This window comes from Chamaea fasciata, unplaced genomic scaffold, assembly GCF_029207755.1.
Source record: "Chamaea fasciata isolate MVZ Bird 193981 ecotype frontalis unplaced genomic scaffold, bChaFas1.0.hap1 SCAF_2, whole genome shotgun sequence".
Taxonomy (NCBI): Eukaryota; Metazoa; Chordata; class Aves; order Passeriformes; family Sylviidae; genus Chamaea; species Chamaea fasciata.
In genome coordinates, this window is record NW_027094087.1 from 5,065,984 (window position 1) to 5,090,305 (window position 24,322).

General features: G+C 47.2%; 1 protein-coding gene across 1 annotated transcript; it reads left to right on the forward strand.

Annotated features, from left to right (window-relative positions):
- Nucleotides 1-925: 925 nt before the first annotated feature.
- Nucleotides 926-23,768, forward strand: LOC136304746 (T-lymphocyte activation antigen CD80-like). The gene is given in 8 exon segments (XM_066208213.1): nucleotides 926-1,031; nucleotides 1,034-1,091; nucleotides 1,240-1,340; nucleotides 12,987-13,310; nucleotides 14,659-14,940; nucleotides 16,673-16,798; nucleotides 19,488-19,611; nucleotides 21,052-23,768. Coding segments are annotated over 7 exon segments (1,104 nt in total). The 3' UTR covers nucleotides 19,595-19,611; nucleotides 21,052-23,768.
- Nucleotides 23,769-24,322: the final 554 nt, after the last annotated feature.

The following is a 24,322-nucleotide window of genomic DNA, read 5'->3' on the forward strand; positions in this document are numbered from 1 at the left end:
ATTTTACTTTTGATTTGTATTTGCACTTTTTTTCTCCTTGAAGAATACCAGGTTTTCGTTGCTGTGCAGCCCTCTTGCTGTGATTATTACAGTTAAATAAAATCTCTTACACTGTAACCCCTTACACTATACCAGGGTTTATTTTATTTTGCAGGAGGGTGTGTACAAATATTTTGCAGGAGATCTGTACAAGTCTATATAACTTAGCATGCATTTACTCCCTCAGGCTCTTATTTACTAAGTGATATGGGGGTTTTTGTCCAGGATTTGCTCCGGGCTGGCTGTGTTTGGCCCTGGCTTTGTTTGGCTGCTTGGGTTGGTGAGGGCTCTGTCCTTCCAGGCTTTAAAGCAGGGGTGGTCCATGCCTCCCCCCTGCCCCATCCAGAGCTTGGGCCTTGGGTGAGCAGTGGGTGCCTTCTGGGGAAGGCAGGACACAATGTTGGGGAGGCAAGTGCTCTCTCCACTTCCACAGGGCTGGTGGATGCTCTCTGGTGACACCATGACCATCCACATTTGGTCCTTCTGTCACATCCTACTCCCTGTCCCGGTGCTCAGCCATGCCACCCATCACGTGCAGCCTAAGCAATCCTTAAATTTTCTTTGGAAAATCCGTTTCTCGATGGATTGCATCCTGCTGGGCCTGAAACGGTGGTGCGGGCATTTTTTGTTTCGTTTCAAACATCGTTTTATCCAACCGTTCCCAAAGCAGCCATCAGGGCTTCACTTAGCTGCATGTCAACCTCCGAAGCCCCCAGCACTGCCTGACACACACATCCACGGGCAGGACACCCTCGTGGCTGAAGGAGCACCCGGAGCATCCCCGAGGGATGAAGGCAGCCCGGTGCCCGCGGGGGTGACGGGGGCGGCGGGCGCTGCGCCCTGACGCACGCCCTGCGAGGAAGCCGTGGGCGGTGTGAGGTGACTTATGAGGCTGAGCAGCCTCCCGGCACCGAGACTTCCCCCTGCACCCTGTCGGGGAGCGTTTCAGCAGCCTGTGGCAGCAGCCTGGCACCCATGGCCTGGCACTGAGCCCGCTGCCCCTTCCCTGCCTCAGGGGTGGCCTGGCTGCTGCTGGCCCAGGGAAGCGACAGGTACCAGGGGAGGGAAGCGGGGCAGGCTGGGCTTGTGCCCGGGGTTTTGGTGGTGGCAGCAGGGAGGAAGCAGAGAGACACGGTGGAGGGTGCTGTGAGTCCTCAGGCTCCGTTCCCCTAACCATATTCCCCTCTCCTCCCAGCCCAGGAGCGACAGGAAGATGATGTGCCTGCCTGCCTCCCCACCGGCGCTGCCCTTGAGGACGTGGCTGGGGCTCGGGCTCTTCGTGCTGCTCTGCCTCGGGATGGGTAAGCGGGAGCCAAAACGGGAGTGTGGGAAGGGGCTGGGCACCAACTGCAGCACCCATGTGATGGTCAGCAGGGGACGGTGGCCCTCAGGACACTGCTGGTGCCTTCTGCCAGGGCTGAGCCCAGGCCAGGGTTTGGGGTGGCACTTCGCTGAGGAGCCCGCAGCTCTCAGCTTCCCAGGCCCATTGCGCCAGGCTGCTGGCTCCCAGAGAGGCATGGTGATCTCCCATCCCAGCCAGGGTGAGAGAAATGAGGGTGTTTTTGGTCAGCTGATGTCTGTGGAGAGCACATGCCGCAGCCCCTCGCGCTTTGGCTTCGGTGGCGGGGTGGTTTCTGCAGCTTTTGGGTGGCTAAAAGTGGGTACATGGTAGAAAAGATAGGGAAAGGTGGCAGCTCAGAGTGCTCTGCAACTCCTGGGCAGCTCAGCACAGAGCAGAGTGAGCTCTTTCTCCAACAACACAAATCCTCGTCGAAATCGTGCTCGGGCTGTGCCCTGTCCTTTTCTGAGGACTCACCAGAAAGCTCACACAGATCTCTCCTCACCTCAACAGGTTTGGGATGAGTCTTCTCAGATGTGTGAAGTGTTAACCTGGAAACCACACAAAATTCTCTTCTGAGCTGGAGTTCATTGTGGCTGCAAAATAAGTTGTGCTTATTGTAAATTTTAGTGTTTCACTGCTGCTAACGATACTCTAGAGCAAACCTGGGCTGAACTGAGGCTTTAGTTAAAAATCAAGCGATGCTAAATTAGGAGCTTTTCATGCTGCTGTTGTGAAACTAGGAGATATTTGATGCTGGGTTTCATTTTGAGTTTCAGTCTCAGAATTTTAAGATAAAACTTGGAGAATTTAGCAGGGAATAAATCGCAGAGATCACTTGTAAAGAAAGCAACAACCTCAAATGTCGCTCTGAGATCTCTGCTCTTCCGTCTTCCGCTCACTCCTTCCCCTACATCTGTGCTCGCAAAGCATTTGTCAAGCACAAATATATTTTGCTTGTATTTTCATGAGGCAAACAATCTGCTGTGAGTGAAGCTGTTTCTCTCTCAGTACTTTTAGAGCTTGTGGTATGTTAATAATGTAATTATGACTGTATGGTAATTCGCCAGCCATGTAATTTTTCTGAAAATGGTTCTGGTGCCTTGGCTAAAGGATGTATAGTTGGATGCATAGTTTGATGCATGCTATTTTGCTCTACTAGAAATAGGAGTTTGATCATAGAAAACTAAGTGTTTGTTGTACTTTTGGAGCACAATTTTTAGATGCTTCTCAAGCAACAAGTCAGTGGAAGTCCTAGTGACTCAGGAGCAGGGGCTTGGCAGACCGATAAGAGCAGGACAGCTGATGGACTTATTTCTCTCTATATATACACTCACACACACTCTGGACCCTTTCTCTCCAAAGATCAGCATTCCTACATTAGTGCTCCTTGAAAATATGTGGTGCAGGACCCACAAAGGGCTGGGTTTTAAAAGCTTTACTGGTGCTTGTGGGTGATGCCTTCTCAGCACTGCCCACAGGGACCACAAGGACCGAGTTCTGACCTTGCTGTGGCGAAATAGTGGAGGCCTGGGTGTCTGCCATCACCCTGGCAGTGACTTCCCACGCAATATTGAGCAAGTCACCAGAGCCAGCACTTACAGGACTGACCCCACATTGCACTGCTCATGACCACAACAAGGCTAAGTCAGGCGTGGCTCCCAGAGCCCGTGTCCTTGGTTTGGCCCAGGTGCCCTGATGCTGGCACACCTCCCTGATGTAGCACTGCAAAAGGTCAGGTGGCATTCTAGGATGGAAACAGGTGCCCTCTGTAAAGCCCACCTGAGCAAAATAGTAACAGAGGGGATGCCAGGCTGAATTTTCACATTGTAGCAGTGGGAGGCATTAAGGGGGGGCTTAATTAAAAGGGGTTTGAAGGTTGTCTTTCATAGGAAAGGTTGAAGGTTGATTTGGAGGTTGTCTTTCATAGGAATTTCATGTGCAAGCTGTGTAGATCCATTTATTTTCCTTTGAATTGAATGTAGCTACTCTGACGTTCTCCTGAGGTGCCCCACTGAAATGCCAGAGTAATTTAGAGCTGATTCTGGAATGTCATCTGCTGCAGGAGACACTGATGTCCATGAACAACACCCCATTGCCTCGGCACAAAGTGGCAGAACAACCTTGGTTACAGCAGAATTTTTTTTATTTATGATCTGAATGCACTGCTGGTATCCCCACGGGCTTGATTTTGTCCTGCCATTGCACCTTCACACCTACCTACAAACTGTAGGATGTTCTCAGTCCCAGTTTGTTATCCTTGAAAAATATAGCTTGAAGTCCCTCAGTATGACCTTTCCCTGCTCTGTGTGCAAACAAAGCATAGGCACTGACTTCAGGGACCCAGCAAGTCCAGCTTTATGTCCACGGAGTATTTTTAAACTTCCCTGTAGTATTTTCTTCCAGCTGGGGACCATTTAGCTGTTGGTTTCTTCCCAGGGGTGAAATGTTTTGAGAATTTTTGAAGAAAATTCCCTACTGCTTTTCTAAGTTACGGGAGAGTTGGGAAGGGAGGGGGAATATCCACTTGTGTGAGCAAGCACTGGCTCATTCCGGGAATCCCCTTCCTTTGTGTTACTCCCAGTAAAGAGCTCAGAGTGGAGCTGGGTTTCAGAAAGGGACAATGAGGGCTGAGAAAGATTCCTTCTCTTGTGGCCACCCCTGAATATTGAAGTGTCTAGCAGTGAGCTTTAGGTGCTTGGTGTCTAATTTCTGTCCCAGCTCTGGTATGGGTTGTGCTGGGGCAGATTTCACGGTGGAGATGGCAGAAATTTTTCTTTACATACCGGATTTGCCCACTTGATCACTGGATGCAAATTGAGTTTCTGATTTATTCCTCTTCATGCCTTCAGCTGTTGTTTTAATTTCTTTTTTCGGATGAGTTTCTGTCTCCTGTTCCAGACATGCCAAAAAAAAAAAGTCTTTCAAAAACAAGGGCAGCGGATCTAAGGAACTCCTTTTTCTGTCTGTCAGTCTATCCAGAGCGAAACCTGCTGCAAGAGCTTGTCTGGAGAAACAGAAACCCAGCTCAGGCCTACTGCTTTTTGCTTATAGAGACTGTTTTCCTTCTTTTGTTGAGTGCTTGTTAAGGACTTCTTAAGAAAGAAGTCCTTAAAAAAAGAAATTCTTTAGAAAAAAAACCCACAGAAAATTAAACTTAGACAAGCTATGTTTTTACACACAAAATACAGTTAAAAACCTAAGTGCCAAGTTTGTAGGGCTATGGGTCAAATGTTCCTTTCACCCACATGATTGCCTTTTTCCAGTTAGATCGGAATGAACCCAGATAGCTCCAGTGACCTCATGTTGCTCTGACTGCAACAGTTTTTTTGCATTTCTTGGTTCACTGGGACATTTGTATCCTTTTTGGAGTGTGCATGTTGGACATTCCTGCATTTAAACATGCAAAGTTTGGAGTGGACACTTCTACCAATTGTGGTAAATTACCAGCAGAAGATGCCACCCGTACACCCTCACACCTTTCCTGCTCATCACTGCCTTGATTCTGAGTTCCAGGTGTGGTTTAATGGGGGTAATTAATCTGACATAAATGACTGATGTTATCCCTCTGCCTCTCTTGTGGTGAGTTAGTTTTTTCAGAGCCAGTTTGCTTTTACACCTATGCTGTGCACCCTGGAGGGGGATGGATGCAAACAGGAGTCACAGTTGAGTGGTACAAACAGGTCATTGCCACCAGAAGATGCAATCCTGCTCCTCTCTGGCTGTGTGATCCTCCTCTTCTTTGCATGTCTGATCCCTGGATGATCTACTTCACCTTCCAGCTTAGCAGAAAGTTTCCTTTTTTCTTTATATATATATATATTTCAAGACTAGTATACTGAACCAGACTCTGGAGAGCCCTGCAAGGATGAACACGTGGGATTGGAAGGGAAAGGGGAGCCAAATCCCCTCTGCTTGCATGGGGAAGGCATGACATCAGTGTGAGTTTGTTGTTTGGCTGCATCCCAAGGTCATGCCAGGCTGGGGGAGAATTTCCACACTCAGAAAAATTCACATAGAATTACAGAGTTTGTGTTGGAAGGGATCTTGAAGGTTAATTTGTTCTAATCTCCCTGCCACGGACACTTCCACTAGACCAGGTGCCTCAGAGTCCCACTCAAACTGGTCTTGAAGACTGTCAGAGCTGGGGCATCCACACCTTCCCTGGGCAACCTGAGCCAGCACCTCACCCCCCTCACAATAAATAATTTCTTCCTAATATCTGATCTAAACCTTCCCTCCTTCAGCTTCTCCCTTGTCCCATTGCCACATGCCCTTATGAAAAGTCCCTCTCCAGCCTTTTTTTAGGCTCCTTTTAAGCACTAAGGTCCCCCTGGAACCTTCTCTTCTTGAGGCTGAAGGCTTCTCCTTCCTTTTAAACATGTGTTTCCCAGTGTAAGTGCTGTGCACATGTGGATGTGGTATTTCCCATAGGGTGGCAAGGCAGGTGTGCTGGATGCAGTGAAGTCTGTTCACTTGGCAGAAGGAGGTCAGTTTTGTTTTTAAATGGATTAGCTTTATGTTTAATTGTAGCTGTTCTGTCCCCTTGGAGGGGCACCACCATTGGGAGTCTCAGGAGTTCATTTGAGAATATGTAAATCTTTCCCAACTCGGAAATGCCACAGGCTTTGCTTCTGCTTTTTCAGTGTTATTCTTTTAAAATATCATTGGTCCCTGGGGACTCCCTGGCTGAAAAGAAAGTGCTGACTGATGGCTAATGGTGGCATTTCTACCCTATCCTGAGCTCAAAGGACATCCACCTTTTGGCGAGCTCCATCTCCTCCCACATCACATAAAAAGTTGTTAGAGAAGACGATTTAAGGAAGTACCTTTGCTCACCGCTGCTCTCTCGCCTTAGCAGGCACCCTCTGGTGTCGTTTGCAATGCCCTGCAGGCAAGGATTTGATCCCTGTGCCGGGGGAAGTGATTCAGAGAGAACAGAGACAGACACCGGTCCCTAAAAGCCGAGAGAGCCCCTTCCCTGCCCTCTGTGCTCCCGGATGGTGCCTCCAGCAGCACCTGCCCAAACCTCTCATGCCACTCCCTCTGCAGGTTTTGCAGCTTACAGACCCCTCTGGGCTGCTCTGCTCTGGTTTCCTGAGTGTCCTCCAGTTAATTACCATTCTCCATGCCGAGCTCTTATCTAGGGCTGTGTAATCTCCCCTCGAGCTGCGGGGTGACTGTCGGGGCTGTCTGCAGAGCATCCGTGAGCTGGTGCCTGAGCACAGACCAGTTTTTCTAACAAGATAATGGCTGGCAGGCCTGCAGCGTTGTTAGCTGAAATGGTGAGTGTTGCTGTGGCTGTGGGCAAGTACTTTAGCGGGGGGGGAAAAAAAAAAAAAAAAAATATATATATATATATATATATATATATATATATATATATATATATATATATATATATATATATATATATATAAAAATTTGTAATTTTTCGACTTTGAAGTGGGCTTATGTGAGAGGTATCATACTTGATTTTCCTAGTTACTGGATACTTTCACCTTCTATCAGTTTCAAGAGAGGACTGGCTGCTTGGGGAGCATGTGAGACAGAGATTTAGTAAGCACTGAGGAAAACTATAGCCTTAAGCAGTGGGGAGGACCTCAATTTCAGAAACTGCTGTGAGGACAGCAGCATGCATGGCGGCGGTACTGGAGGAATTAGGAAAATTATCTGAGAACATCTTCAGCTGGGAGATAAATATAGAGGAAGTACAAAGTGATCCTGTCAGCAAGAGACAGAGACTGCAGGGGGAAAAATTAACAAATTTATTTTTGTCTGTCTTTGTGGCAAATCTCCCCCACCAGCCTGTCTTACACAAATGCCACATCTAGTTTCTGCTCCCAGTCTGGGAAATCGAAAGAGTGCTGAGCAAGATGTAGGAATTTGATCTCTAAAGGAACTAAAATATGCAAATCTTCTGAGGAACTCCAGATTCACGGGCCCTCCCTGCCCTTTTTTATTCTAGCAGGGTCACATTCCACGGGCTGGGAATGGAGAAAGGGAGAAGGTTCAGAAAGACTCTTCTTTTGCTCATTTCTCAAAGTCAAAGTCTTCTGTCCCCATGGCTGTGTGTCCCTGCTGGTTTGCAGGGGACAAAGCAAGGTCTCCATCCTCTCCTCCCTGAGCAGCACCCATGTGGTGCACTCGGCAGCACAGGAAAAGATCTAAGACATGATCTAGTCCCTTCTCCAAGTAATTCTGGTTCAATATCCATCTTCTTGCTTGGATCTGCCCTCCTGGCTGGTGCCAAGATGAGAAATCCGGTGATTTGCGCAGAGTTGCTGTTTTACTCATGTAACAAACACAGCAGGCTGGACATACCCGGGTAGCGGGCTTGTCCCAGGCTGACTCAGAAAGCAGGAGATTTTTATCTCCATAAGTACTGAAACCTGACCTGGAGCAAGAGGTGTCAGCTGGCTGGAGCTGCCCCAGCGCTGCAGCCAGCCCCCTCCACCAAAGTATTTCAGATTTCCTTTTGTCTTCCCAGATGCTAACTGCAGATCACCCTCTGGTTTTCACAGCCACTTCATGGCTTCAGGGATTTCCTCACTGAAGATGTGCAAACACACACAAAATAAAACATCATTACAACGGAATGAAGGCTGCTGATGGAGTGGGACACCTAAACACCCTGGGAGTGTTATAATAATTGCCAAATCAACAGTATAGAGCTGGGCAAACCAGGGTTACTTTTTTTGTTTAGGAGGAATGTAGCAGCATAAAGATGGGAAGTGCATAAAACCACGTATGGGGTACCCCGGGGTTCCAGCACAGAAGCAAGCAAGGATGAACTTTTAGAAAAACGTGTTCAGACCATTTCCCTACCTCAGACCTGCCATGCCATCATCATGCACTAGGATTAATCCTGTCACTTAACTGCTGCAGGCACCCTTGAGTAGTGTCAGCAGGTACAGGGAGCTGAGGGGATTCACTGCCAAACTAAGTCCATCGCTGGCTTTGTTTGGGACCAAATATTTGGGGTTTGTTCTTTTCTGCTCCCCTCTCTAACCACATTTGGGATGAGTAAGGGAACTTGACCTGAACAAAGCGTTTGGATTTGCAGCTGCTTTGCTTCACCAAAGCAGCCCAGAGCAGCGGCAGTCCCGTGGTTTGTGATGACAGGCTGGGCTCGGGGTTGCGCAAGGGGAAAGGGCCGCTCCTCCTTTTCATGTCTGCCAAGACCTCTCTTTGCATGCCTGAACTTGCTGGAGTGGAGTCTGTGAAGAAGGAGCCTCAGAGGCTTGTCAGGCACTCCTGCCTGGTTTAATCTGCAGTCACAGATTCCATACAGAGGACAGCCAGCAGGGCCTTATAGCACCCACTTTTCTCTGTTTCATCCTATCTTAGTGCACAGGGTCTTTACGGTGAAACACAGAGGAAGGCAATGTTTTTATGCACTTCTGAACCAGTGTCTCCACGTAGAGGTTATCTGGGCATCTAGCAGGGTCTTTCTGTCATCAGGGTGTTCACAGGAGTCACTGATTTAAACACAAAGCATTTCACATACTCCCATGTGGCACAGGACGTTTGCTGGCTTTTGGCTCCATGGAAAAGCCTGGGGAGAATCTCATTCCTCATTGGTGAAATCATCTGGGATAAAGGCAAGATCAAGGGGGAGTGTCTAGTCTTTCAAAGATTCAGCTTTTCAAAATGTCTTGATTTTTTTGACTCATTGTCTGTTTTGCTTGGAAATCCCTGCAAAATACTGCATTGCCCTCAAAGGATAAATCATGCAAGTTTGGGGTGAATGTGCTATCACAGAAAATGAGGGGTCTGAGCTGCAGAATTACCTGCAGAGTGGGAATCCCAGGTGCCTGGTCCTTGGCAAAGTCAGTGATGCCATTAATTTACGAGTAGAAATACCAACTGCTGTTGCAAAGATAGATAGGAAACCAGAAGGAAAAAAAAAAAGCAAAGCAAGGCTCAGAAGGGCAGAGGAATAGGGAATGCAGGGGAAGGAGAAAGGCTTGGGAGCTTCTGTTCACCAGGACTTATCTGGAGGTTTCCAACAGTTTAAGGAAACTGCTCTGCTTCTCCAGAGCATTGCTAAGTCTTTAGCTGCCTTTTACTGTCAAATGTCTCTGCAAGACTTCTGTGCCGGAGGAAATCTGCTCTCATGTGCTGTCTCACTGCTTGTGTGGTCAGGATAACAAAGCTTTCTGTGACTGGGAAATTTCTGAGTCACAGCTTGGGCAAAGTGTGCAGGAAGCAGGGATACTGGCTCAACAGCTCTCCTGACTCTCAGAACAAGAAGGAACAATTCTCCTCTATACTCCTTTCTGTTCCAGTTAGCCCTGCTGTATGGGGCATCTGCAGCACTGGCATAGTTTGAATGAAGCAAACTTTTCTGCCAGGGAAGAGAAAGTCAGCCCTTCCATCAGTTCAGCACTGCCACATGCCACGGGCTTCCAATGCTGGAGTGATGTGTGTGCACAGCAAGAGACTAGGTGGGCTTCAGAGGGGTGGGAAGAGGAGGGATCTTCTTCTAGAAAATCATTAAAAATCATTTCCATGGTGAATACCTTCCCCTCAGCCTGGCTGCAGAGAGCGTTCAGCACAGAAACGGCACAGAACTGGATTTTCATTTTTGCTTTGCAGTTCACCTCTAAAGTGAAAGGGGACTTTTGTAGGGCTGAATGACTCTTCATGGACTTTGGTTCCTTCAGGCTTGCAGCATTCAGGTTGCGGTTTCAAGGGTGCAGAGCCTTTTAAGGGTAGACATGACATCAGCAGGAGTTTCCAGCCCCTGCACATGTACTCCCGAGAAGGTTTTTGTTCTCCTTTTGGTTGCAAAGGAGACTCTGAGGGGCAAGGTTGGGAGAGCCTCATGCAACTCATGATGTGATATCACCCTGACATTTACTGTACACCTACTCTTCCCCTACTGCTGCAAAAGAAAACAGAAAATGGTCTTTATCAATCCCAAAGTTTCGCTGGATATTTGACTGGCCGCTCCTTCGAGTCTCTCCAATAATAGTAAGAGCTACACTGTGAAAACAAGCGAAGATGTGGTCAAAGAGGAAAACACACAAACACACACAGGTACAGGAGGAGGAACTGCAAAAATCACAGCCTGAAGTGGGCTGCTTTTAAGGTGAACAGAAGGAAATGCTTTCTCACACAGCATGTAATCAAACTGCAAAAGTCATTGCCAGAGGATGTTGTGAATGCCAAAAATGTATGTGCATTCCTGAAAGGGCATTCCTGAAAGGGCAAGAACTCTTCCTGCAGGGTAGGTCTAGCAGTAGCAATTTAAATGCTGATGTAAAGAAATCCTGAATTTCAGGCTGCAAAGGTTGGCAAGACAAGGCAGTTTTTCTCCTGTGTGGAAGAATTAGTTTTTCTCTCATTTTGCTACCAGTTGATGGCTGACAGAGGTCAGTGGGCTGAGCAGCTCCTGGTCTGCCCCAGCTTGGTTGCTCATCATCTGCAATGCATTAAAAGGGGAAGTACAGGAAGTAGGGGGGAAATATTGAAACTTCCCCTTTGGAAGACCAGTGGAGTGGCTGAGTAGAGGGAAACCATTTAAATAAGGAGTTGCTAATTTAATTACATATTCTATTTTATTTAACTAATATTAAAACATTCCATAGTGTCACCAGGACCTCCACAGTATTTTTTGGTGTGTTTCCTCCAGATTTAATGTCAAGGATGCAAGTAGGACAGGGGTGGGTGTGTGGCAGGGGAGGGGAGTGAAACTTATTTCACAGAATCACAGAATAATTTAGGTTGGAAAAGACCTTTAAGATCTTTGAGCCCAACCTTTAATTCAGCCCTGCCAAGTCCACCAACAAACCATGTCCCTTCGTGCCACATCTACATGCTGTTAAATGTTCTGTCCCAGGCTTTGTGTCTGGGCTTCATTCCAGCAAGCAGCCCCAAAATCCAGCTGTGCTAGGGCACTGGCTGAGCATCCGCTTGTCTCCCTCCAGCACTGGCAGCTGTAGGAATGTGAGGAAGTCACCGGGCTGTGCCACAGGGGGCTCTCGCTGTGACAGTGGTCCCAAGGTCTGTGAGTCACCCCAGGGTCTGTGAGTCAGTGCTAAGCAAATGAGGCCTGGCAGGCAACCAGCTCGTGGCAGCCTTGGACACCGGCTGAACGTGAACGCCGCAGCATCCCGGTCACAGCCTGAGTGCTGCACTCTGCCTCTGGACAGCGTGGCTGCAGTTAGGCTGGGACTATCAAGAGTGAGCCAGCATCAGCCAGACTTTGCTGGGGGGTGGCAGTTCTGAGGCTCAGTTTTGTGCATTGCTCATGTCATGGGTTTTGTAGCTCATGCGTCAGGCAGAGGCTTGGCACGTGGGCTCTTCCCCTCCACTGATGAGTGATGCTGCGTTGTCCCCATCAGCGACACATCGCCTGTCAGGACTTTTCCTGCTTCCTCTCTCAGGCATGTGTACTGAGATGTGTTCTGCAGGGAAGGAAGAGGGAATCTGAATCTTTTCTGTCCTGAAGACAGCTATGTCCTTATTTTTCTGCTCTCAGTCAGTGGAGTGTAACAGGTTGATATCCCACTTCCACCGCTGCAGATGAGTGCTAAGGCAGCGAGGCCGAGGCAAGCAGGAAAGAGACAAACCTGATCTTCTGGACTAACAAAGCCGGGTGCACATCATCCCCAGGCTTGCAGTAACTCAGGTGAAAGCCCAGCCATCTGCCCTGTGGTGCGGCACAGGGCTGTGTGTCCCTGCTGGGTCACCTTTCAGCAGCAGCAGGAACTCCCTGCTAGGCTGCTCCCTCGGAGGTCAGGCCCTGTGAACCTTTAACCTCTGGAAAGAGGAAGGAGAGGGAAAGCAAGGCGGAACATGGGAGCAGGGTGCTTAGGAGGGGAATTACTGCTCCCATGCTCAAAGTTGTACCTAATTTCACCCTGTAAGGGTCTCAACTTATTGTTGTCAGCCCATGGCTGTACTCCAGGGATGGCACTGGCAAAGTCACTGGCCGGGAGTTGGGGAACATCTGTGTTGGTTCCAAGTCATCCCATGAACTTTCACAAAGATAAATCTGCTCTAGCTGGACTAGGCAAAATTGTTCATTTGCTAATGCTGGAAGGCTGATGATAGTGTGGCTGCAGCCTTTGTGTATCGTAGGGTTGGTTCTTATTTCTGGGATCTTGAAAGTTTTGGGTTTTTTTTTTTCTTTTACAAAAAAATAACTACCAAAAATCCCCCAGCTCTCCTGAACAAATAGTCCACTGTGGCCCTGTTAGGCATGCAGAGGACCCAGTGGAGAGTGACACAGATTTTCCAGACACCAGACTCTGAAAAGGGAGAGCAGAGGAGATAGCACTTTGTTCATGTGTGTTTCTATCCCTGTTTCTAAAGGGGCCAGCAAAATTTCTGTTCAGGCAAGCAACTCTCCTTCCTTTGCCTGCAGCAATCCATGCAATCCTTGTGTGCCCACTGAGTCATGATCCTGAGTAGGAGTGGTGTCCAAGGCAATGCCCAAGGATGGCTCCCCTCAGTGCAGAGCTGAAGCTGTAAAACAGCTCGGTGGGTGACGAGGGATGTGAGCAGTCAGAGCCAAAAGGGCTGAGCTTTAGGCAACAGCTCCTGGCACAAGGCTGTACCACTGACTCACTTACTTTTCTTTGCCCCTCACATGCAGGCCAAGCACTGGAGAAGAAAGTAGTCAAGAGCAAAGTGGGGGAAAAGGTCAGCCTGCCTTGTTGTTATGAAATTCCCAGCTCGGAAAGCCTGCACAAGTACCGTGTCTACTGGCAGAAGAACATCACGGACGTGGTGCTGGCCTACTCGGAGGGGAATCTGATCCGCACGCACGAGCGGTACCGGAACCGGACGGAGATGGACCCCTGGAACCTCACCCTGTGGATCTCCCCCATGGAAATCCTGGACAATGACTCTTACCAGTGTGTGGTTCAGCGCAATTCCATCGTGGTGTGTGACGAGTCTGTCATCCTCTTTGTGACAGGTGGGTGGATTGCCTCCTGGCACCTGAGGCTCCCCAGTGCCAGGGGGGGAAGGATGTTCTCCCAAGCTTATTCATACTGTAGCAGCTAGACTTTCATCAGGAAGCCTGGGAGAGTGCTGGAAGGTGTGTTAACTTCTTCCATTCCAGCAGCCTCCCTTCTTACCTTTCTAAACTTACCTCCGGTACAGAAATTCTTTTCCCACCACCAACCCAACCTCCTCCCCTTGATGCCTTCCTCTTGTGAAAGGATCCTTCCCGGGGCCCTCCCCGGGTACCACTGGTGACAGGGGCCTGAGGCACCCCCTGCTGTCTTTGGGGCAAAGCAAGACCAGGCCCTTAGTGCCTGGCAAGCATTCAAGCTGAAAGAGAAATAGGGTGGCCAAGGCAGCATGCCAGCCCTGCATCCAAACCCCTGTGGAACTGGCTGCACTGCAGCTCCACGGCCGAAGGCTGAATTCATCATGGAGCTTTGAGGCTTTTTACATTAAAGAAACCGAGTTCCTTTGTTCAAAATGAATCTTAACTTCTCTTAGAGGCCACAAAAAGTTCCACTGACATTTTCCATTTCCACCAGCGTTTGTGTGGCAGTTGATCTCAACCAAAGACTGGTGATATATAAATACATACATGCCTTTTAATACCTTTAACAGCAGAGAGTTACATGAATCTCCCAGATAAGTCAGTGAAGGAGCATTCCTCATCTGGAAGGAGTTTTGGCAACAAAAAAAGACAAGCTCCCGAGGTTTGGCCATTTCCTGCTGGTCTGAGGGCATATGTGCAAGGGGACAAATTCAGTGATCTTTCTGGGAACTGGTATGAAAAAAGGGAAGTGTACTGCCAGCACCCTTTTTTTAACCATGAGGGTTGAGGAGTTAACTGCATAAAAAACGTAAAACTACGGATCTCTTTTCCTGTCCACAAATACTCCAGTTTCTTTCCAGCCAGAAATCCCCTTGCTGTCTTAACAAGCCAGCTGTAATAATTATGGTAGACTTCTGCTGCCTTTGGTGAAGTGAGATCAAATTATTGTGGGGATCAGGAAAGGGAAATGCTGGAATCAGGCTGGGGTGTCTGAGGGGATTTTGCAGGCTGGATGGCAGGGTCCCATTGCTCAACAGACAATGGGCCTGGAAGAAAAACTGTGTCTCCTTGCTTGCCACTGGTCAGCCACACAGTGCTGAGCAAGTTTCTTTCACTAGTGACTGGTTGCTTGGTATCCTAGACCATGGGCAGGAAAAACTCCCAATGGTGAATGCTCTGTGGGGGAGTGTTTGCTTTGACTGTGGGTTTTAGGGACTGCAAACCTCTCTGGCCTGACAGAATGGTAACCAAACCTCTCTCACTTCAGCTGACTTCAGCAAGCCCAACGTGACGGCAGAAGTGTCCGCTGACTCCTGCGAGTCGACTGAGATGGTGATTACATGTTCCTCTCACGGAGGTTTCCCCAAGCCCAAAATCTCTGGCGCCCTCAACAACGTGTCCGTGGAGTGGAATGCCAGCTGGGTGTCCGAGTCCCACCTCAGCCCGTACAATGTCACTGGAAAACTGGTGCTCAACGTGACCAAAGACGTCAACATCACTTGCTCCATTGAATACAGTGGCTTTGCCACATCTGCCAGTTTGCTTCTGAGTATGTTTTATTAATGTTTTCTGTCACAAAACCATTTTGTTGAATCTGCTGAGTTGCCTCTCTGAGAATGCAGTAGATTTTGTGTGAGTGTTCATGCAAAGATCACCCAGTGATCCTGTCTGTGAACTACACACCAAAATATTTTAAAGGCTGGAAGATAGCTGGGGTGGGAAGGGAGAGTCACAACACTGACTGACAAGCAGAGGCAGCTCTGCCTTCCTGCTGCTCTGCTGCAGCTGGGCTGAGAGCTGAACTGGATCCTGTTGTGAGCTGGTAATGTCACACTTGGTGGCTGCCACAGGCTGGGGCTGCCACCATCCTGTGCCCCATGGTCTGGCTGCCAGCTGTGTGACACAGACCTGGTATTTGAACAGGGGGACCAGAGACACATGTATGTTTTAAAAGCCACAGGCTGCACTTTAAAAGAATTTCCTCGTTTAATGAGCATGTTTGTCCCTGCTTCAGTGAATGAAACTGTCAGCTGGGGCCTAGACAAAATTCTGCTTTCAAATGTAACACAGGGTTAACTTGTACGAAAAGAATTCCATCACTGAGCACGGCTTAGAAGTGATGGCATAAAAGATAAGTCTGTGCTTTGAAAAGCTTGAGGCACAAGTGGAAACAGCATGAGGGAAGGCAGCACACTACATTCCAGATGTTTTGCAGTAGAAGGGGATTTGCAAGAAAATTCGTAAAACCAAAAGGATTTTTTTTAATGTTGTTACCAAAAGGTATTCTGAAATGTCTCTGGGTGTGATGTTTTTACTGTAGAGATAAGGGCACCTTCAAGGGAAGATAGAGAAACAGTATTTTTCCTAGGGAATTGTACCTTATTCATCAAGGTAGCTTATTCATCTATCTTACTAAAATCAAAGGGGCTTGTGGGGAGAGGTGCCATTCAGCTTCAGAACAAATACCAGGAACTAGTGCTTTATGAATATTGGCTATTGCTGGATGTAGAGCATAATGTCCCTAATGAAGGGAGAATAAGGTTATTAATAGCTCACTACACAGAAAAATAGAGCAACAACAACAAAAAAAGCAGTAATCAGAGGAGGGTGCAGTCAACAGTGACGCATCCACAAGTCACAAAGCCCCCAATTTTTGACTTTTAGGATGTGGAACAACTCCCATTTTGGTAAGGTGTAAATGGTCTTCCAACCAAACCTTTCAAGAACACGGAGTTACAGACAGAACAGAGCCTCTGGTAAATGTAGAAGGCAGTCCCTACAGCATGAGAGGGGGACTGAACAGCAGATCAGGCTAATTGATGTCTTAGGAGTGCAAGGATGCTTCCCTGTGTCAGATCATTCTTCTTCACCTGTGAATCCAAAGGGAAAAAAAAAATAAGGCATAAATCTGATGATAACAGTAAAGAAACCTGCAAAGGATCTTTGAAAACAGAAATTTTCTAGCTGTGAACTCAGACTTTTCCACCAAGCCTAGCTCATTTCCCTGAAACAGCTTATGTGTTTTTAAATATTTCCTGTCTCAGGACAAAGACCCAGCTTTTTACATTCTGTGGATGTGTTTCAGTCCATAGCAAATGTGGATAAATTGAAGAAATTTAGCTGCCAGCTTTGTTTGCTTGTTTATTGAGTAAGTCCATTTTCAGGCTGAATAGCTGACTTAGAATTTGGCCAGAACCCCTGAAATGCACATACTTGCTCTTAAATGAAAATGCCAATATCCTGTTGGGCCCTTTATTTATGTTTAATTTCTCCTGTCTCAGAAAAAACAAATGACTGTGTGGTTCCTCCTGTGCCTCCACCTTATAATGTCATTACTGCTTCAATTATCATCGTTATCACCTTCATTCTGGCTATCACCCTGGCAGCAAGATACCTCCCAAGGCATGGTAAGTGCAGCTTCTTTTTCAAGAAGGTGTCTCTTAGTGCTGATAGAATTTTTATGTAGGATACACATTTATAGAAACTTTAATGTCACACTAGGTATTTCTGTACCTTCTTCTAATTTTTCTCATTTCCTTTTTTTTTTTTTTTTCCCCTTCAGCATCCACTGTCACAAAATCTAAGTCTAGCTCATGATTTTGCTACATTTTGTGTGCAGGCAACACTTGAGTTCAGGTTTGAGAGTGAAGAGGTGACAGGGAGTTTTGACAGCAGATCAAAATATTTCCAAAATGAGGGATAATGAAGAGGTTCACAAAGGCTCATTTTTATGTATTAAGATGCTTTAAGATGCTTTAAAATGCCAAGAATCTTGGTGGTCATGATACGTAACAGCTGAGCACTGAGAGTTTCAAAACTGGATCTGTCTCCACACCCTATTTAATCCCTCAGGAAGTCACTAAGGGAAAGTAACAAAAATACCTAGTGTTAGGGCCACAGGAGAGACTTCAGCATAGCAATGTCCTACTTTTATGGGAACACCAACCAGGAGAGTTAGATTTGTATTCTTTGTATGGCAAAAAATGGCACAGGTAAAGTGTCTGGTCCCATCTTATGAAGTCTTCAGTAACTCCAAGGCAAGTCTCCAAGAGTTTTTCAATGGCAAAGGGGACATCAAATATCTCAGGGTTAGTGGACAGCGGAGTAATTTACTTTTTTCTCTTCAAAAAAATTTTTGCTGTTGCTCCTAATCATGTCTAAGCTGACCTTTCCAGAAAGTCCCTGAAGATATGGGCATTTAATAGATTTATAAAGGTAGGTAGAATTAAAAGTCAGCAGCAATAGGTGCCTTATCCACGCCCTGTGAGCAGCTTTGCAGAGCAGTCGTGGAGAATGACAGCAGGCCTTGCAACACACATATTAAGGATAAATAAACACCCAGCTGAGTTCTGTCAGGTCACTGGGGAAGCCACATCTGGGGACAAGAATCCCACACTGAGGGCTCTATGCTCAGGCCACTCACACCATCTGGCTGTGGTATTCCCCGCTGGAAAAGGCCATTTTCTGGGCAGCAAGGACTCAGTTTGCTTACAGGCACCTGTAAGTTTTCCGTGCTTGTGTCTTCTGATATCTCTACTTGAATTTCAGACAAGTCCACTCCCAAGTCACACACACAGAGTTCTCATTGTTATTTTTCTTTACCCCTCCTCTTCAGCCACATCCCTTCAAAAACCAAGGTGACCACTGAGTCAAGCTGAGCTAATTTCCTTTCAGAGTTTTATCACAAAAAAAAGGAAGCTTCTGGAAGGCAGTGACTCCTGGTCGCACCTGTGCACCTCCTCATTTTCCACCCCTGTGCCCTTATGACACCAGTGCCAGTTCTTCTTCCCTGCTGTTCCCTGGGGCTGTGTCAACAGGAAAGCAACAAGCAGGCTGAAACCAAGAAAATCACACTTGATCACAGCCTGCGCTGTTAGCTGCATGTGTAATGAACTTCTAATTATAGGAGAAAATGAACTGGAATCGGAAGATTTGGCTCTCAACAAATATAGGCTGGAAATTAAAAGGTTCCTTACCATTAAATTAGCAAGATCCTGGAGCACTCTGAGATAGCCTTTTATATAGGAACGGAATTGCTTTTAAAGCAGATGTAAAAAGCATACCCATGTGGTAGAATGCAATCACCTGCAAACAGCATGGCACATGGCTGCGTTAACAGGAATTTCCCTTTTAGTCCCACTTCCATAATGTGCACAGGGAGTAGATTTGCTGAGTCAGGTGGTGCTGATTTGGTTCAGCCACTTTCCAGACCAGGCACAGAAGAAACTGTAGGAAGGGTAAGAAACTGAAGCCAGTGCTTCCATCCAGCTTTCCAGTTTGTGTAGCTGTCCCATTTCAGTGCTGCTGTGCATGGCCATCTGTCTGGGAAGGGAAATATCTGCCCTGAGAGTTCTTCCTGTGGGTGCTGCTGCAGGTCACCTTTCAAGAGCTCTCCTGGGAGCCCAGAATAGGTCTGAGAGTACTTTCTGTTGTGCTGGGCTATGGAAAGCTGAGTCAGGAGTTGCTAAGAGTGGTTTCTGAGCTCCAAAAGCCAGGCTTCAAAGAGCTGAAGTGTGGGAGGGAAGAATAGAAAGGCAGAGCAAAACAAAACGGAAGTAAGAGTTCTCAGATGCGTGATTGTTGTGGTGGACAAAACAATCAGGTGCTTTGTTGAGGTTCACAACCGCCTACTCTGAGGAGCTCACAGCCTCGTTTGAAGTAATTTAAGAATGAAAACAGAAAGAACCAAGATTAGAGGGCACCTAAAGGATAGCTTAATACCCACAATTTGTACGAGCACAATTGCACAAGATTCAACTTGAACTACTAAAATTCAGTCATAGGTGGTGAAATATTAAGGGGATCTGCTTAATCGGGTATCCTCTTAAAGCTCTGGAATAGTTTGTTGGTTTTAACACCGGCATTCTTTCACTCGATAGGTAAACTGCAATTAGTGACATGTAACTTCCATTGTAATTTCCCTTCTGACCTTATCTCAGCATGGAGCAACCTGTTTTTGTGCCAGGCTGAGGTTCCAGCCCTGTGCTAACAAGAGCAGTTTTATCCATGTGACATATTTATTTATTTGTAACAGAGCTTTCTATCAGATCAAACTATGACCATATTCATCTACTAACAAGGCATCTTCTTTTTCAGTTTGTTCTCACTGTTGTAAGCGCCAGGATTCGGTGGAAGAGGGTGTGAAAGAATATACAAAGGCACCCATGAGCTCTAAAGGGACAGCTGAAACATCATCTGTATGACCAGATTGCATTTGCAGGTAGTTTTCTTCACTCTTCTCTTGCCAAAACAGTTTAAATTATTAAAACTATTGAATGCTTGTGCAATGTTAGCTCAAAACACCACGTGTCATCCAGCTGTCAGGATCTGCAGTGACATCCCCTTCCATTGCCCCTGTGCTCATTTATGGGTTTTCCAACTAAACACTGGGCAGTCTTTTAGTGCCTGTCTTGCTGGGATCATTTGTGAGTTCCTCATCCCTGCCTCAGGTGCCACATGTGGCTTCACCCCCTAGAGGTTCTGGCTGATTCCCTGTGAGCCATGTGCCTGATTTGATGCCTTAACATGGGAACATCACTGATGATAGAAACTGAGGATTGAGCAAATGGTGATGAGGAAAAGGGTACAAAAGAAAAATTCCAGCTTTCCTAGCGTGATCAGACATGCCAGTCCACTTCTGAGATATGTCCATTTCCTTCAGCAGCTGGAGGAATGGAGAAGGAAAAGTTTCATCCCTCAAACTTGCCCAGAAAACACTCATATTTTAAAAGGAGTTACTTTTGATAATGGCGTGTTACAAAAGATGGGCTGGGGAAGTCTGGCTTGCCAAGGCTTTATGATTACAAAGGATTGTATTTGTTTTGGCTTGAAAGCTCAGCAGTTTTCAGGGCTGTGTCCTCCAAAAAGACACTTAAGTGAAGAGACTTCAGGGAAGATTAGCAGCTAACTGTTCTTATTCACATCATTATCCAAGTGACTGCATTTCCTGCTCTCAGCGCAGCATGCGGAATTGCCAGGGTAATGCCTGTGGAATTGCCAGGGTAATGCCGTACAGCAACAGCCCTGGGGCCCTGGAAATCACGACTTTGTCAAACTGTGCACTGCAGAATCTAAAAGTTTAATACTTTTGAGATGGAAAGGAGGGGAAACTCTCATTCAGGCCACTTGTCTCATTTCCAAACCTGACCACCCACTCATGTTTTCCTCTGGGGAAGGCCCTGTCTGGAACAGATACTAGAGCCTTGGTTAGAATGAATTTTGGGGAGTTTTGTGATGGGAGTGGCAGGAGTTCACCTACAGAATAAACCCATTCTCTTTTGTTATAAAAGTTTGCCAAGATTTTCCTGTAGAGGGCTGGTGCTTCCCGACTCCTGGGACAGCGGCCGCCTGCGGACTGGGATGGAAGCTGTGCATCCTTAGAGGCTGACTGCCATCTCGTGATGCACTGAGCCATGTCCTACTGCTGCTCAAATAGGGAAGCACGTTCACTAGTCATCCTCCCTCCGTTCCCAAGGATTTTGCAGGAAGCGCCGGGCCAGGCTACAGCTCTACCCGCTCAGAACAGCGCCGAGTTTAGGGACCAGGAGCCCTCTTGTGGAGGGCTCTCGCAGGCGATAGAACCTGTTTATCGGCTCTGCAGCATTACTGGGCTACATTTAAGGTGTGAAGAACCAAAAAATCAGCGAAATCTTTTCCTCAGGTTCTTCACGCTGTGCATCCCACACTGCCGACTCCACTGTTCGTTGTACAGCATGGACCCTTTGGCTCTCGGCAAGGGGGAGGCAGCAGGAGAAAACTTTGCTCACCACGGCCGCCAACACAACCTCCTGTGAAGGAATGCCGTCCCCGCCGCAGCAGCTCCTTACAGCCATGTCGCCGGGATTCCAGCCGAGAGGACCCTCCGTGTTCCTGCAGCGGGGCAGAAGGATGTCATCAGTGGCACATCAGGTCAAGACTTCAGGAGCCTCTGGCTCGCTGCTGTCTCTGTGAGAATCAGCAGCCTGCAGAGCCCCAGCAGGGAGCCCATGCCCACCTGCCCCTTCAGTAACACGGAGCTGCCCTTTGGGAGACGCCAAATCGTGACTGCAATCTCGTCAGTTTATGCGTCCACGTTGCGAGTGGGAGCAGCTAAAACTTCTTTCATGTTCAGCCTCACACATCTATCTGTTCTTCCTGCTGGAGGACTTTGGATTTGGAACTCAACCATTACAGATACACATCCCTTCTCCCCTAAAGAGGCAATAGTGGACACATTTTTCATGAAAAAAAAAGACACCTTGGAAATGTCTGTGTGCCTCATGCTTATTTGCAGCGCTACGAGACTTTTTAGGGAATGATACACACTGACAGCACTCCTAAGAGCGAAATAATATTGCTTATTTACTGCAGTGGCACAAGTTCTCACAGCCTTTCTCTCCTGAAAGGACAGCCTTGCCAACCCGAGCACTGAGGTGCAGCTCCTCCATCCAGTTGCTGTGTGAGGGCACACAACCTGTGCACACACACAGCCAAGATTTCATGTGCATTCCTTCCCACCCACACCGGTAAAGCCCCACTGGAACTTGTGTGACAGCCCAGTGGTGATCTCGTGTGTAGCTACTGTAATCAAATGTAACTCGGGGCTTTGCTTCATAAACCTGGGTCTGCTTCTGTGTGTACATCTGCCATGGGATAATCGTTAGGGAAAGCTCTGCAGATTTTTTGGGAGTTTCTCACAGCAACATGAGGATATTGACTTTGCACTGAACGTTGCTGCTTTCTGCCAGTGTTCTCTCTACCCAGCCAGGACTAGAAGGAATTTCCCTGCAGGATGCCAACAATGGACAGGACTCATCTGATCCAGGTGACATTCTTGCCTACTGTGTAGGAAAAAATGGTTTCTCATTTTGAGGGGAAAGGAGGAAAATGCCCCAACCCCAATAAGCTTCCTAAGCAATTCTGCCTACTAACCTAACTCAACCCCGCCCTGAGTTTGACTAGAATGTTTTTCCCTTTTGCTCTGCAAGCTGTACCCATTCCCTCACTGTTCTATCCACGTTATCAGGGCAAACCAAAGTCTGAAAGCACAATGCCATCCTCTTTGTGGGATGTGTTATCACTTGAGCTGCTTATCTTCCTAGGACACAGCAAAAACGTAGTCCGTCCATTTCACTTTTTTTCTAGTTGGTACATATTGAGAAACTGCTGGAGAAAATAGGGGGATTAAATGTGGTTGATAGGATACTGAGCTCTGAGATTAGGTAAGAAATAAGACAATGCTCCCTTTGTACTCCTGCAGAGTCACGCTGTGCCATCACCTTTTTACTGCTTTCCCACTGTCCCAAGTGTAATGGGAACTTCAGAACATTCTTACAGAGTTTTTGACAGAGAAAAAGCAGTAAGCTGGGGGATAAGGAAGCAATTGCACTGGTGTGTTCTGGTTGCAAACAGAACACAAGTGACAGAAATCAGGCTGTTTCTAAAAGGCAGCCTGACTATTGCAGGACTCGGTGCATGAGTGACGTGTCTCACACTTTTCAGGTTTCCTGTTCTTTCAGCCTATGTTTGTTCCAGCACAAACCACCAGCTTCTTGAAGGCTGACCACCCTCTCTTGGCATTCCCTTCCATCTCTGCTGATTTCCAACACTGTCCTTCCCTATAACCACACTGCAATTGCACCTTGCCAGCCACACCACAGCTCTGCCAGTTGTACCAGCGTGTTTTCCCTCTCACTATCCCATGCTCTCTCTACTTCTGCTCCTGACCAGTGATTGCACAGCTCACCAGAAAAGGGTTTGTCCTTTGCACTGTACCAAACCTTTCTACATCACCAGACTCCAGTTACACTTTCAGTAACTCCTGAAAGAAACCAAAAATTTCACTGACAAATATGTCTAGCATCTGGTTATTTTTATATGCTTGATGGGCAGGTTATTTGGTTCATTCTTCATTAAGCACTAATGCTCTGGATCAGGTTTTCTATTGTTTTATGCTGTATTCAGTGAACTGCACACAAATTGTTTCTGTGAGACTTTCTCAGCTTCATATCTGTGTCATTGTAGCAAGTGAACTGCTCTGTCTACCATGGGTGTTTTGTACATAATGTTGTTTCCTGGGGTTCCTCCTTTAATTGTATTTAAAAAAAAAAAAAAAAGGTAAACTCAGTTTCCTTTCCTTAGTAATAAAAGATGTCTGTTTATGCACTGGGTAGAACCTCTGTTATTCATGTTAGCCACCATTTCACAGCATCCAGGTAGGTGATGCAGGTGTTGACAAAGCTGCACCAGGTACAGCTGGGATTAAGCCACAGCTCTGTCCAGTGTGCTGACAGCAGTGGCAAAATGGACACTCAGGTAACCCAACCTGTGACTTCCACACCCCTCACATCCGTCAGTTTGCCAGGGGTCAGCTGAGCAGTGTAGCTACAAAGCATCCTCCTCCCTCCAAACAGGAGGTTCTCTGCGAAAGCAAAACCCAGTGTAAGGTGTTCTCACTGTACCCCTGCTACTTGGGCTACCTACTCTGAAAGAGGAGGGTCAATGATTTCAGTGCTGTGCTTTTGCTGGGGGTGGAGGGAGTGGGGATGTGAAGAATCCCTTACAGGTAAAAAACAAACTCTGAACCAATTCTTCACTCCCCATTCGGCAGTCTACGAAATAAGGAAGCGTAGGGAACTAAATTCAGCTGGAAACTGAGAAACAAATGGCTGCTAATCTTGAGTGTAGCTGGAAGTCTCTGCCTCCCCTGGCTAACAAGCAGCATAAGAACATGTAGCAGCCCTCCCTTGCACAGAGAGAAAATCCACACAACTGCTACACCTTGGCTCTGCCTTCCCTCTTGAGGAAGAACATCCCTGCATCAATGGTCAGGCACAGGAAAATTAGTATTCTTTAGGCATTCCACCCAACAGGAATAGAGACAGAGCAATGACACAGCTAAATGTCATCAGAGCTGCTGTACAGATAAGAGTGTGGGATATTGGGTGGGGATG